This window comes from Oryzias melastigma, linkage group LG22 (genome assembly GCF_002922805.2).
Source record: "Oryzias melastigma strain HK-1 linkage group LG22, ASM292280v2, whole genome shotgun sequence".
Taxonomy (NCBI): domain Eukaryota; kingdom Metazoa; phylum Chordata; class Actinopteri; order Beloniformes; family Adrianichthyidae; genus Oryzias; species Oryzias melastigma.
The window spans coordinates 472950-488174 of NC_050533.1; the positions used below are offsets into that span (position 1 = coordinate 472950).

Below are 15225 nucleotides of genomic sequence, written 5' to 3' on the forward strand. Positions count from 1 at the left end.
GAATGTCTCACGAAGTTCTTTAATTAAGGAGCGCGCGACAGGCTGCGCGTGCGTGGCCGCAGAATGCTGCGGCTGTTGAGGCCTTTAAAGTTCTGACGCACCGCAGCTGCGCTTTGACGCACGGAGCGGCTGCTGTGCGGGAAACACATGAAACTGTGCGTGAGAAACTGTGCGTGAAACACATGAAACTGTGCGTGAAACACATGAAACTGTGCGTGTGAAACTGTGCGTGAAACACATGAAACTGTGCGTGAAACACATGGAACTGTGCGTGACAAACTGTGCGTGAAACACATGAAACTGTGCGGGAAACACCCTGTGCGGTTCTGCAGACCTGCGGGTTTCCCGGCCCGAACGGTCGGTTCCGAAACGGCTTCTGGAGTTTTGAAGTCTCCAAATGTGAAATAAAATATATTTTAAATTCGGTCATTTTCTGGTGTAATAATTAAATGAATTATTTTTTGTCACAAACTACATTTAGGATAAATGATCATCATGCAGGAAACGAACCGAATTGTAAACACTTGAACTCGAGTCGGAATCGAACATCTGAGACAGAACCGAGTCTCTCCACCAAACGCGCCTCGGCGGCGCTTTTATCTGCGCGTGAAAATAATCACGCGACTCTATTTCCGGAGGTGGAAGCTGACATTCTGCCTGTAAAATTGGCGCCATCAGAGCTCCATCCATCTCTGCTCCGCTGCTTGAGCTGAACTCGCTCGTGCGTGAACCCTCCGCGTGCCCGGGTTAAACTGTAATGGCTCCTTGAGCATTAAGGCGCGCGCGCTGAGGGCTACCTGGCGTCGTGCTGCAGGAGAGCAGCTCCTTGAACACCACCAACTTCACATGAGAGCCTCTCCGCTCCAGACTTGATTTTTCCTTCCTCGCAGGTCTCTCACCCGCGCGCGTGCATCTGATTTTAGGTGACACGCCGCTGCGTCCAATGATATCTAGGGGGGGGGGGGTCATTTACGCATCCACTTTACACGCGGATGTGTATTTATTTACTTATCAGTATCAGTCTTTTCCCTCCCCGCGCGCGCGCGTTTGCATGTCTGAGTGCGCTCGCGCAGAAACAAACAATCGTGCAATCACGGAGGCCTCTCGTGGCCATTAAAAGTCAGTGGTTCCGCCGAGGAGTGCTTCTCCAGCTCAGGCCTCCTTCCATCAAGAGGCCCTCGTAAACATCACTACAGTTAATAAAGAGCATGTGGTCACGCGGCCCCGACGCGCGCAACAAGTCAGAAAGTTGGCGCGCGGCTGCGCTCACGCACGCACGCACGCACGCACCGGCGTGTTGTTGTCGGTGGGAGGGAGCGCCCGTCTGCTAAGTGAAATTACGCGCAGCCAAAGGAGGTTCGAGCTGTTTGGGATCGTGGCGGAGGCCCCGCCTCTCACGGAGCCTTTACCGGGCTGCCAGCTAAAACAAACCGAGCCAGCGCCGAGCTCCCACTCAATCCAATTAAGGCGGACTTGAGGCGCGCTCCCACGTCTTGATCGAGCAGAGTCGAGCTTTGGCCGAGAGAAGAGGAGAGGAGAGAGAAGGACAGACTGCCTTGCCTTCTAATTTCTCCCTCTCCAGCCTCAAACAATGTCGATGAGCCCCAAGCAGACGACTCCTTTTTCTGTGTCCGATATCCTGAGTCCCCTCGAGGAGAGCTATAAGAAAGTGAGTATGGAGAACAACAACCTGGGGGCGCCGCTGCCCTCCTACCGGCAGCCGCAGGTGTCTCAGGCCGCCATGCAGCAGCACCACATGGGCCACAACGGCTCGGTGTCGGCGGCGTACCACATGACGGCGGCGGGGGTGTCGCAGCTGTCTCACTCCGCCATGGGGGGGTACTGCAACGGCAACCTGGGCAACATGGGGGAGCTGCCCTCCTACCAGGACGGCATGAGGGGCAGCGCCGCGGCCACCGGCTGGTACGGCGCCAACCCGGACCCGCGCTTCTCCACCAGTGAGTATCGCGCAAAATGTGGGATTTAGGCGCGCGCGGGATGGAAGACCAGCTTCCAATTAAAACATGACTTTTGTTTTCTTCTAAAGAATCGAAATTTCATTAAGAAGTGCGAATTTACGCGCGAACTTTTCCAACATCTGTTTTGATCTTTTTGCCTCTTCTCCTCCTCAGTCTCCCGCTTCATGGGCTCGTCGTCCGGCATGAACATGGGCAGCATGGGCAGCCTCGGCTCCCTGGCGGACGTGGGGAAGGGCATGAGCTCCCTGTCCAGCACGCCCAGGCGGAAGCGGCGCGTGCTCTTCTCCCAGGCGCAGGTGTACGAGCTGGAGCGGCGCTTCAAGCAGCAGAAGTACCTGTCCGCGCCGGAGAGGGAGCACCTGGCCAGCATGATCCACCTGACGCCGACGCAGGTGAAGATCTGGTTCCAGAACCACCGCTACAAGATGAAGCGGCAGGCGAAGGACAAGGCGTCGCAGCAGCACCTGCAGCAGGACGGCGGCGCGTGCCAGCAGCAGCAGCAGCAGCAGCAGTCCCCGCGCAGGGTGGCCGTGCCCGTGCTGGTGAAGGACGGGAAGCCGTGCCAGGCCAGCGGCCACACGCCCACGTCCTCCGCGCAGACGCACCACCAGCAGGGCGCCAACGTCATGATCATGTCCAGCAACGCGCACCAGAGCCAGCAGGTGGGCAGCACGGGTCACTCCCCGGACTTGGCCTCGTCCAGTCCGCCCATGCAGGGCGGGGTGGGCGGCCTGTCCCACCTCAACTCCCCCGGCGCGGAGTACGGCTCGGCCCTGCAGTGCTCCGCGCTGCTGTACGGCCGGACGTGGTGACAGGAGGCGCCGCGGCGGCCCGCGCGCACGAAGCTTGTCTGTTTTTAAAGATTATTGTTGAAACGAACGAACGTCAAGAAGAACAAAATCCGCCGTTTTTCAGAGAACTAAACTTTCCCGGATGAGAAAATGTTGGGAATTATTTATGTAAATTATATTCAGATAAAAAGGAAAACCCAACCGGGCGCACGAGCACGAGCACGAGTGGACTGCTGCCCCCCCCACGGACACGAACTCACGCTCCGGTTTATGCTAGAATCTGTAGAGTAGCGTGTTTGCTGTGGAGCTCTGACTCTGTTGTACAGGAAGAAGTTCTGGAGCTTTCGCTCTTTGTTGTCGTTTCTGGTCTTTGTACGTTTTTTTTCTTTGTAACTTAAATAGAAAATTGACAAAATAGTCCTATAAATAAATTATGGAGAAAACAGAACGTTTCTGACATATGTTAATGAGGAAGGTGCTGCAGATATTTAATTCTCATTATTTCTTTAAACACATTTTATGTCCTAAATGCGGTTTTTCCAAAAGAAGCGGCTTTTATTGTGAAAGTGCCTCTTATCTGCGTGTTTTCACTGCGTGACTGATCGCCGCGCTTATCGCGGAGGCCGCGGCGCACAAACATTCGTGCCCTGCAGGTAAACTCACCTGAAAGCCGCTTGTTGTTTTTTTGTCAACCTTTGGCGCGCGCGCGCCTCTCCGCGTGAGTCACACAGGTGAGGTTTGTCAGCATCACAAAGGCGGCTTATCCGCGGGAATCTGAGAGCAAACAGCTGATCAATAATCAATCCACAGATCTGTGTTGGACCAACAACCAACGCGCCAACATTTCCCGCACATTTTCCTCTTTTCTGATGCGCCTTTTGAAATTGGCCGCAATAAAGACCCGTAATCTGGATCCTGTCTGCGGGTTATTACCGCGCAGCCTATAATAACCATTAGACTCTATTCTCCCGCGCTCGCGCGCCTATATCCTGAGCGGTAAACATCGCGGTTGCTAAGCGACGCGGAGATTGTCGGCGCCGTTTGAAGGTGAAATAAGTCGTTTAGGATTCCGCGCCGTTTGTAATTTTGGCGCCGTTTAATGCGAGTGTGAAAAACAATGACGGCGGTTTGACCCGAGCGTGATTGAACCGAGCGGGAGCGACGGGAGCCGGGAGGAGTCTCACTCGGACTCTGGTTTCTGTCAGAATGGTTCAGAGGAGCGCGCGCCCGCATGCGCGGTCACCGGCTGAAAGTTTCTGGGGAATATTCCCGCAGCTGTGCGGGAGTGAGGCGTCCCGGCCTCCGCCGAGGCCTCTGCCCCCCCCCCCCCCAGCATCGGATCTCCATTAGCGGTTTTGTGGCGCAGACATTAGCATGTCTTTGGCGCAGTGTGTGGTCTTTGTGTGCAGCTTGTCGCTGTTGAGGATGACTTGTTGGGAGCGTGCGCGCTCTCATCGCGCTCCTTTGTGGAAGTCCTCCTGTCTTTATGGGGGGGCTGTCTCCATGAACCCCCAGCAATTAGTCTCTAATCTGAAGGTAATCTTCTGCGAGTTAGTGACCAGCGGCGGGAGTTTGCGGCTCCTCCGCGACACGCAGCGGGTCTAAAGTGCGCCGAATCATTTGGTGCAAAATGTGCGTCAAAATCCTCAGTAGGATGTCTGCGTGACGTTTCGAAATAAAAGCATGTAATTATGAGGCTTAAAGCTTTTATTTTCCATGTGCGAACGAACGTTTGCGGGACCGGAATCTTCCCGCCTCTTCTCTCTCCGTCCTTTGTGCGGGAGCTGTCCGCGGTGCTGAACAACAACATAAAGACCGAGCCTCTTCACCTGAGCGCGCGCGCAAATGTGTTTTCCTCAGAATAACTTCGATCTGAAACATTTCCGCGGGTCCGAGCATCCGCGTGCGTTTCAAACAGCACAATTACGCGCCAACTGCAATCACCTGCTTTAGTAAATGTTATTGTGAGGCGGCGGCGAAAATCTTTAATTGTCCCGCATTTATCTGCGTTTTCAAGTCATTGTGCAAAGAGCGCAAACGAGGGTCATTCACGAGCGGAATACTTTGCATGCGAGGCGCAGACGATGCGGTAATACTTGACCTTTCAGCGTAATTGTTGCAGGCATGAAATGCGGCATTCAGGGCGCTGAGTGCCCCCCCCCCCCTGGGTGTTCGTTTGGTTTTGTTTCTTCAGGAGAACATTTTGTCAGACTAGCAGCAATTTAACTTCATTTTAATAACGATGAAAGCCACAATTACTGGCGGGTTTTTCTTTTAGCTTTTGCTTCATTTTTTCTTCTTCCAAACACGGAAACGTTCGAAGCTGAAGACTCACGGAGCCGCGAAACATCTGACAACATTTAAGGATTCAAATAAATGTTCCTCTGGAAATCTTTCAGCAGTTTTCAAGTTTCTGAATTTTGTACATTTTTGACTAAATTTCCCAGAAAATTATAAACATTTATTTTGATCTGAAAACGAGAAATCTGAACCTTTAAGTGTTCAGAAAAATCAAAACAAATATGCAAAATGAATTTAATGTACTCTGTAAAAACGGAAATATTGGATCAATTAACTGTAAATTGTCACATTTAAAAATGTTTTTTTAATCTAATCAAAAATTTAAGATGAGCAAACCATCAAATTAAACATTTAATTTAATTAAAATTCTTAATTTTTAATGTTGCAAATTCCAGAACTTTGGTTAATTAATACAATGTTTCATGTGTTCCAGTGTGTTTATATATTTATTCATTTTAACATCATTTTTACATCAAATATTTTTTTACAGAAATGATTTAAATTAAAAATATACCCCCCCCATAGAAATAAAAATAATAAATTCTATAAACTCAAATCTTTCTTACGCTGAAAAAGGTGAAATATTTGATCAATTAACAAAAGTTCTGTAATTTATAAAATAAATTGTTTTGGTTTTCATTCAATTAAAATGTTTCGATGGTTTAATCAACACAAAACTTTAATTTGATAAAAAACAAAAACATTTAAATGTAGCAGATATCAGAATCTTTGTAAATGGATCCGATCTTTCACTTATACTTCAGTATTTTCAGACAATTTAAAAAGTCCATGAAACTCATCAGATCCTTAAACTGAATTATTTCACTAAAGAAAAAAATACAAATAGTTTTTATCAGATTCATTCATTTAAAATTGTATTTTAGAATAAAACTTTATCATCTGCGTATTTATGATGCAAAAACATCAACATTTAAAATATAGATATTAGTTACAATCTGGTGCAAGAATCTTTGGTTATTAGGGTTAATTTGTCGTTCTGATAAATTAAATAAATGTTATAAAATCAATCAGCTCAAAATGTTAAATTGAATGAAGTCAAACTGAATAAACCCAAAGAAGTTTCAGCTCCAGTTATCAGGATGTTTCTGCTGAAGAAGCTGAAACGTCCAGAGAAAACAAAGATTACAACGAGATTTAAATCGTTTTAATGAAACGTGAAACAACAAAAGCTTGTTTAGACTGAAAGATTTAAGAGGATTCAGAATAAATCGAAGAACATTTCAGCAGATCTGCAACAAAACAATCATGAAGGAGGTCAGATGTCATAGAAATGTTTACAAAAATGATTCAAAATTCATTCTGGAAAATGTTAAACAGGAAATCAAGCAAAAAAATAAGAAATTTGGACGTTCAGTTAATTTAAAACAGATTAAAGTCACGGTTTCATATTCTATTATTGAATGAAATCATAAAGACAAAACGTCACATTTTACACTAAAAAAGTGAAACAGTGTCTCAGTTAACAGCAGTTTCCTAATCTTTTACATTTTAAAATGTTAGTTTTGATCAAAGTTCATTATTGAGTAATCCATCAACCCAAAAATGTAACCGGATCAAAACATATTTAATGTATTTGCTCGGGGCTCCCCTGAAAAAGAGGGTTTAGATCTGAGTGGATCCACGGTGGTTAAGTGAAGGTTCATACTAGAATAATTGATCCACTGTTTCACTTTTACAGTTTAATTCTTCTAATATTTCAAAAGATTTCAAACAAAAAACTGACAGATCCGAACGGACTGATGTTCTGTGACAGAATCGTTCTAACAAGAACCAGAGAAACTGCTTTCACACTCCTAACATGAATCATTATTATTATTATATCTATAAATGATTTATCCGTCATGATAAACAGCCAAGGAAATGAAATCTTCGAAAACAAACTGTAACATAAACCCCGCGGCTGCAGTTCCGTTCTTTCACCACTAGAGTTTTGTTGTTTCCGCGTGACACTCACCTTTGTCACCACGTGACCTGGTTAAATATCAGAACGGTCCAGATCTGCTGGACACGTTTATGACGTCATTAAATAACATTTGTTGATTTAATAGTTTTACATTCTCAACATTTAAAACTAAGATTTACTTGTTTTTCTTTACCTGCCTTTGATGTAATTTAGCACCTGATCTGATTCTGAAATATTTATGTTTTTGTTCTGCTAAAACCTGAATGAAAACGCACCGCCGTAAATAAAGTAAATACAGAAATAAAATAAATCACTCGTGAAGACAGTTTCTCACTGTAAATATAATAATTCATTTTTGACTGAAACAGAATTTCTCAAATTCAAACAAACATTTTTCTCATTTTCATGAGTGAATTTAAGAGAAAAACAGAAAAAAGAATCAAATAGAAATTTAGTGACCGACACAAAACTAGAAATGATGCTGTTTGTGTTTGTGTGTTTGTGTTGTTGTTCGTTTGTGTTTGTGTGTTTATGTCGTTGTTCGTTTGTGTTTGTGTGTTTGTGTCGTCGTCGTTTGTGTTTGTGTGTTTATGTTGTCGTTTGTGTGTTTATGTTGTCGTTTGTGTGTTTATGTTGTTGTTAGTTTGTGTGTTTGTGTCGTCGTCGTTTGTGTTTGTGTGTTTGTGTTGTTGTTGTTCGTTTGTGTTTGTGTGTTTATGTTGTTGTTCGTTTGTGTTTGTGTGTTTATGCTGTCGTCGTTCGTTTGTGTTTGTGTGTTTATGTTGTTGTTCGTTTGTGTTTGTGTGTTTGTGTTGTCGTTCGTCTGTGTGTTTATGTTGTCGTTCGTTTGTGTTTGTGTGTTTATGTTGTCGTTCATTTGTGTTTGTGTGTTTGTGTGTTTGTGTCATCGTTCGTTTGTGTTTGTTCAAACGTACAAAATACTCAGAACTTTTACTTAACAAGTCAAAGATTTCAACGAAACAAAAAACTGAACCGAGCTGCAACGGAAGCAGAGTGTGTGCACGTGTGTGTGCACGTGTGTGTGCACGTGTGTGTGCACGTGTGTGTGCATGTAAATGTGTTTCCATTTCAGGTTAAAAGTTTCCATCAACATTATTTACTTAAATCTTGAAAACAATACATTTTTATCATTTACATTATTTTCATTTTTTATGGTTCCTTTTTTTAAGGACAATTTAATAAAAATCACATTTTATTGTTTTTAAAAACAATATTTTATTTGGTGTGTAGTGTGTGAAGTGTGTTAGCAGCTGGTGTCGTTTCTGAATTTATATCAGTTTGGAAATTGAGGGGCGGAGCCAACAGCAGCGCGATGAGACGCCGTTCAGTCGAAATACGAGAAGTTTTTCAAATGAAAAAGTTTCTAATTCGTGTGAGAAGAAACGACGGAGGAACGTTTGACAAATACATGAAATCAGTGTTTCAGCTCATCAGACAGAACCAAAGACTTTGACCAGAACTCTCCAGAACCTTCATGCTGATCCAGTCAGAGGAGGACCTGCTGCTGAGTTTGGATCTTTGTTCACACACCATCACACTCCCACCTCCATGCCTGACTGAGTCTCTGAGTCCAGAAAGTTCCTCTGGTGTCGGATCAGAACCTCAGTCCAGAAGTTTAGTGGATCCTCCAGATCTGGGTTCTGGTTCCTCAGCAGTGTCTCTCATGGATCCATGTTGGATCATGACCTCTGACCTGAACAGAGTCCAGTGACCTCTGACCTTTCATGACCTCCTGGATGAGTCCTCTTTTGGGTTCCTGTGAAGGTTCTGATCTGTTCACACTTTCCTCCATCAGATGATGGATCTATGAGGATCTCTAATGATCTCTGATGATCTTTGATGATCTCTGTCGATCTCTGTTGATCTCTGATGATCTCTGTTGATCTCTGATGATCTTTAATGATCTCTGTTGATCTATGAGGATCTTTAATGATCTTTGATGATCTCTGTTGATCTCTGATGATCTTTAATGATCTCTGTTGATCTATGAGGATCTCTAATGATCTTTGATGATCTCTGTTGATCTCTGATGATCTTTGATGATCTCTGTTGATCTCTGATGATCTTTGATGATCTCTGTTGATCTCTAATGATCTTTGATGATCTCTGTTGATCTCTGAGGATCTCTGAGACTCAAACATGGTGGAAACTTTCTGTTCTTGAAGTTCTTCATCATCAGATAACAGGTGTGTCAGATCTTTGATCTGGTTCAGTGGTTTGTGGTTCATCAGATCTGGCAGAAGAACTGAACTCAATTTTGCAAAAACACATTAAAGCAAAACTAATTTAAATTAATTTTTTAGGAAAAGAACAATTCAGTTTCATGCATAAACGAATCATTAAAAATTGTTTTTCCATTTTCTAAAGTTGTTTAAAATATTCAGGAACAATTAAAGAAGATGATTTTTGGTCTTATTGTTGTTCCGGCTCTCAGCTCATTCTGGTTTTTTTCTTCAGTTTAGATCTTTTCTCTTTTATTTCCTAACAACGTCTTCTGCTCACGCTGCAAACCTAAATTTAAGAAAAGCTTCTGATGCTTCCAGTGTTTCCATGTTATGCTCTTTTAAAAATGGGATTTGTTTTAATTTTAAAATATTTTGAATTTGATCTGTTTAAATAAATTTTGTTTCCTAAAAATTGGATTGGATCTGGATTACATTCTGAATCCACTAAAATCCACTTCAACTTATTTTAATTTTTATTTTGCAATTTTTTGGCAAAAAGAACGTCAACTTTTCTCAATTATCTAAAGATTCACATTCAGAAAGTTTATAATTGAGCTTTTTTATTTGAGGTTTTCATGTGTTTTATCGTTAAAAGTCATAACATTTTTACCGTCACAAAAGATTAAAGATGTTAGAATGTTTAAGAAATGATCTTAATGAAGATCAGTCGTTAAAGTTCAGTTCAGTGAATCATGTTTGAATATTCAATTATTAGAAAAAAAACTTTGTGCCGTTTCTGCCACAGATTTTTTAGGAAAAAATCAGGGAAATAAAATCAAAATCCAACAGATCGAAGAAAAATATAAAATTCACAGAATCTTTCTCCTGGACGCCCCCCCCCCCCATCGACTAACCGACCTGCAGACAGCAGCTCAACCCGCTACATGACTCCTCCCACACAGTAGGGGGCAGTGTGCAGCTTTTTCAACTGGCAAAGAAAAAATAAATCAGTCCATAAAATTTGAAACGTGATCATAAAAACAATTTTAACGTACAAAGAATAAAATATTACAATAATAGCATAAAAATAATGTTAGAATAACACAAACTCATGAGCATAAAAAACAAAGTTTCAGAAAGTAGGCTAGTGTTTGAAAAATGCTAGTGCTAAGACAACATTAGCATAAAAACAAACTGCGTAAAAACAACTTTATGCAAATAAATAAGCATAAAAAATGTTAGCTTAAAAAAATGTTAGATAGAAACAATGTTAGTGTTAAAATCTGAATGAACTCTATTCAGATACGTAGAGTTAGAGAAGTGAATTCCTCTTCAACCGTCCTGGTAAATCTCCGGTCCGTCCTGGGGGAGGATCTCTCCCTCATGAGGACCCCCCCCCCTCCCGGTCTCTTCTTTTTTTCCTGAATCAGGTTTATGTCTAAATACAGAGATAACCAGTTTTATTTAGTCTGTTTAGTTTTGAGCTCTTGTTTTTTATTTTTTTATTTTTATTTTGTTATTCTATTTCATTTCATTTTACTGATCTACTGCTTCAGTAAAATTCCTGGCGTGAAGCTTAATGAGGGAATTCTTTTGTGATCTTGGACTATATAAATAAAATTGAACTGAACTGAATTAAAACCGACATATGCGTAAAAATAATGCTACATATAAAATATTTTATATGTTAGCTTAATAATGCTAGTGTAAAAACAAAGTTAGCATTTAGAGGTTGGTCTGAAAACATTGATTCCTCGTTATCTCCAAACGATTAACATCCGTCATAATTACCTTTATTTTACTGTAGCTTTTGCAGTTTAGATGGAGTACAGAGATTGTTCTCTAATTCAATAACAGAACGATAAAATCGTCATCGTCTCTACGTCAACATCGACATCTCGGTTGGAGGAAGTCGAGTTGAATCTGGAGATGCCTGCGTCCTGTGCAGGGTCATTCTGACCCCCTCAGGTCTGGAATAAGGACAGTTTCCTTCACACATAAATTAGTTTCTGGTTAATAAAACATTTTGATTAATTTTTCATCCGTCAGAGTCAGAATAGTTCTGGCTAAAAGATGAGAAGAGAGAGTGAGATTAAAAAAAAGCTTCTCTGAGAAATATATAACAATTGTGAGCTGTGTATTATAGTTCACACTGCACAAGCAGGGAGGGGCTTCTCTTCCCTTTTCTTTTCCTGCTGTTTATTAGTGCTCTAGTCCACAGATGGAAGGGTTTGATGGGAAAGGTTAAAACACTGAAAATCTCACAATTGAGGAACAAAACAGAAACGGTTCCATTCATTGCTAGCATCATTGTTAGCATCATTGTTAGCATCATTGCTAGCGTCATTGTTAGCATCATTGCTAGTGTCATTGTTAGCATCATTGTTAGCATCATTATTAGCATCATTGCTAGCGTCATTGTTAGCATCATTGCTAGTGTCATTGTTAGCATAATTGCTAGTGTCATTGTTAGCATCATTGTTAGCATCATTGTTAGCATCATTGCTAGCGTCATTGTTAGCATCATTGTTAGCATCATTGATAGCATCATTGTTAGCATCATTGCTAGTGTCATTGTTAGCATCATTGTTAGCATCATTGCTAGCGTCATCGTTAGCCTCATTGCTAGCATCATTGTTAGCATCATTGTTAGCATCATTGCTAGTGTCATTGTTAGCATCATTGCTAGCGTCATCGTTAGCATCATTGCTAGTGTCATTGCTAGCATCATTGCTAGTGTCATTGCTAGCATCATTGCTAGTGTCATTGTTAGCATCATTGCTAGTGTCATTGTCAGCATCATTGCTAGTGTCATTGCTAGCGTCATCGTTAGCATCATTGCTAGCGTCATCTTTAGCATAATTGCTAGTGTCATTGTTAGCATCATTGCTAGCGTCATCGTTAGCATCATTGCTAGTGTCATTGTTAGCATCATTGCTAGCGTCATCGTTAGCATCATTGCTAGCGTCCTTTCAATGGCGGATGTGGATACGCATCATGTCAGGCTTTGGATTGTCTCTATTTAAAAAACCAAACGCAGACGTCGTCAGGCTCGTGTTAACCAGATGAACCAAATCTATCCGTCACCACCAAATACGAGTCCCTGATTGGTCAAAGTTTGACCTGCTTTAACTGCTAACTCGTGTTCCACTGCTACGTGAGCCGAAAACGATGGTAAAATGTGAGAGTTTTGAACCCAGAAGCCTGAAATGGTCACTAACCCATCTCCACACAGACTTCTCACTGGAAGTGCTCGTCTGAACGCCTGTTGCCGAGGGTGACTGTGAGTGTAGCTTCACATTTCTGTTTAATTTGGAGAGAAGTTCTGAGTCAAGAATCTTCAACTCTTCCTGCTGAGTCTTCTCTCATAACGAATGAAACCAGATTTCTGTTCAGTTCCTTAAAACGATCTTATTGAATTACGTCTGTTTCATCTCAAATGGGAGTTTCTGCTGGAACCTTCATCAGCATTGAGTGTGTTTTACCCAGAATGCCTCAGCGGGTCAGGAGTGTGAGGAAATGTGTGCTCAGCTCTCCGTCTTCGAGGGCGAGCTCCTGCTAAACATGCCAATTAGGCGACCCGGGCTGCAGCGGCGGTGTCATGTCTGTGTACAGAAGCAGCAGGAGTCCTTAGAGGAGCGGCGAGCCGGAACTAACCCGGTTAACTGCTCACAGACCGGCCGCTGCTGCTCACTCGGTGGCGTTTAAGCGCAGCGTCTGAGCGCTGACTGGAGGGAATTCGTGGATTAGGAGGAAGAAGGAAAAGAAAGAGACTTTCGAGATTCTGCTCCTGTGAACACTTTTAAAGACAAACATCCGATTTAGTTAAAGCATCATCACAGTGAAATCTAAGACGCATGAATAATAAAAGTCGAGTGTTAAGTCCAACCGCGGGTCCGTCTGCAGAGCCGAGCGGCTGCCTCTCCCAACACCAGGGAAAAAATTCATTGAATGTTTCTACACAATAAGCAATCAAGACCCAAAGGCAGACATTTGACAGCTTAATGAGTTCAGGCTGCAATCACTCTAAGAAAGGGCCGGGTCCATGTGTGCGGCGAGCGCAGAAAGGCTCGGCTCGTCCATTTAACTCACAGCAACCACGCACATAACTGCAGGTTCACGCAAACACGCTGGAGGTGGATGTAAATAGGCCTGGGTATTAGGACCTGTTGAGACGGACGGGTTTTGTTCAGCAGCCGGGAGGGGGGGTGATATTTGCCCCCCTAATGAAATATGTCTTTACGAGGTATTCATGTGACACAAAAGGGGCGACAGTCAAAAATTGCCCCACTGCTGTTCAGTAATTATATAGTTTGCCCTGGCAGCGCCTTCAGGCAGGTGGCTGGTCCATCATGCAAATGGCTCGGCTGCGTTGACATAATTAGCCTCTGCGAGCGGCTTCAATTAACAATTAGCTAACATGCAATTCTGCTCACAACTCGCTAGTTCTCCTTTTTGGGGCCAATTGTCCCTGGATGTAATTCCGGCGGCTGAATTGCTCAGTAGGATGCAGCCTATGGGATTTTTGGGGTCAATTTACAGCTTAAATGGACGGAAATCAGCAGAAAGGAGGTTTATGTCCTCAGACGGACGCTTTCTGTTCTCGGCGGGCCGCTCTGGAGATGCAGTTGTTGCTGGTAAAATGGCAGAAGAGAGGGTGGGGGTGCTGCTGGGGGCTCCAGCCCAAAAGGTTCTGCTTTTCTAACCCCTTCACTGATCCTCCTGCAGGCCAATCACGGCCCACCCACCCTCACATTATCCCGGCTGCCCTCCGGCATGACACGGGAACAAAGTAGACATTAGGCAACATTAAAGCGGGACAGGAGTAATCAGGAAGCCGTTATCTGGTAATGAAGGCAAACACATGCGCGGCGATACACGCCGGAGTCATCAATAGAGGAGGCTGACAAAAGGAATCACAGAAAGTGAAATGCAAATCACCGAGAAGGTTGTTTGCTTTGAAACCGTTTCATTAATGACGTGTTCATTAAAAGTAATTCGTGTTCAGCAGCCACAACAGTTGTGTTCTTTTTACTGCAGCAACGCACAAAACTGGAGACTTTGATCCGATCTGGGAAGGAGCCGAATCCGTCCATCTGTTCAATCCGGATCCGGCTCCCTGAGGATTCACACACGGTAGCCGGCGGAGTCCCCGAAACCGAATGATCCGCTCTTCATGAAGAGCATCACTGCTAAGGTCAACAGTAGTACTTGGAACAACGGCAGTAATTACAGCAGCAGTATTAGCTGCAACAGTAGTATTGATCACTACAGTAGATTTAGTTGCAGCAGTATTAAAATGTTGCAACAGCAACAATAGTTGCAGTAGCCATATTACCTGCAACAGTATTGGTTAGTATTAGTTGCTAGTATTCGTTGCTACAGTAGTATTAGTTGCTACAGTAGTATTAGTTGCTAGTATTCGTTGCTACAGTAGTATTAGTTGCTACAGTAGTATTAGTTGCTAGTATTCGTTGCTACAGTAGTATTCGTTGCTAGTATTCGTTGCTACTATTAGTTGCAGCAACAGCAGCAGTTGCAGCTATGTTCTGCGGCAGCAGTTGCAGCAGCAATCTTTGCCCCTTTTTACACAATCAGAGGTGCTTTAACCAAAGGCCCACATCCTCTCGTTGCTATAGCGTTTTCAAGCACCATTGTGCGCGCGCCCAGCCCCCACACAGACCCACTCTGCACACTTGTCATAAATTATCCTGAAGTGAAACGACTGAAACCAAAGCGGGCCGAGCTGGACGGGGCCACTTTACTGAAGCTCACCTCCTGAAAACCGGGATTTTTCCAGGACTTGACCCCCGGAGCTGCAGGCGCGTCTGTCTGCGGGCGCACGGACTCAACCCCGCAGCTCCCGCAGCTCCCGCGCCTCTCATCTCTGATGTTATGCAATCGCGGTTGCAACAGACAAAATGTGTAGGCGGCGGGATGGATAGCGCGCGGGGCGTCCTCCTCATCCGCGCGCCCTGAAGTGCAAACACATGGGCCTTGAAACACAAGTGAGAGGAGTGTTGAATTGTTGATTAATTAAAGAC

General features: G+C 43.7%; 1 protein-coding gene and 1 non-coding gene across 3 annotated transcripts in view; one reads left to right on the forward strand and one right to left on the reverse strand.

Moving 5' to 3' along the window:
• LOC112143832 overlaps positions 1-3803 on the reverse strand; it is a 10369-nt gene extending 6566 nt beyond the window's left edge. Inside the window, exons 1-2 of one of the 2 annotated variants that reach the window (XR_002918805.2) lie at positions 3624-3803; positions 3434-3544 (exon numbers count right to left, since the gene is read on the reverse strand). This is a non-coding gene — a transcript (uncharacterized LOC112143832). Of the gene's footprint in view, positions 1-3433 lie in introns of both variants that reach the window. The other variant, XR_002918804.2, reaches the window with a different exon arrangement.
• On the forward strand, positions 1422-3325 carry nkx2.1 (NK2 homeobox 1). Its single transcript, XM_024268036.2, has 2 exons — positions 1422-1958; positions 2133-3325. The coding sequence occupies exons 1-2, from the start codon at positions 1592-1594 to the stop codon at positions 2789-2791; spliced, it is 1026 nt and encodes a 341-aa protein (XP_024123804.1). The 5' UTR covers positions 1422-1591; the 3' UTR covers positions 2792-3325.
• Positions 3804-15225: the final 11422 nt, after the last annotated feature.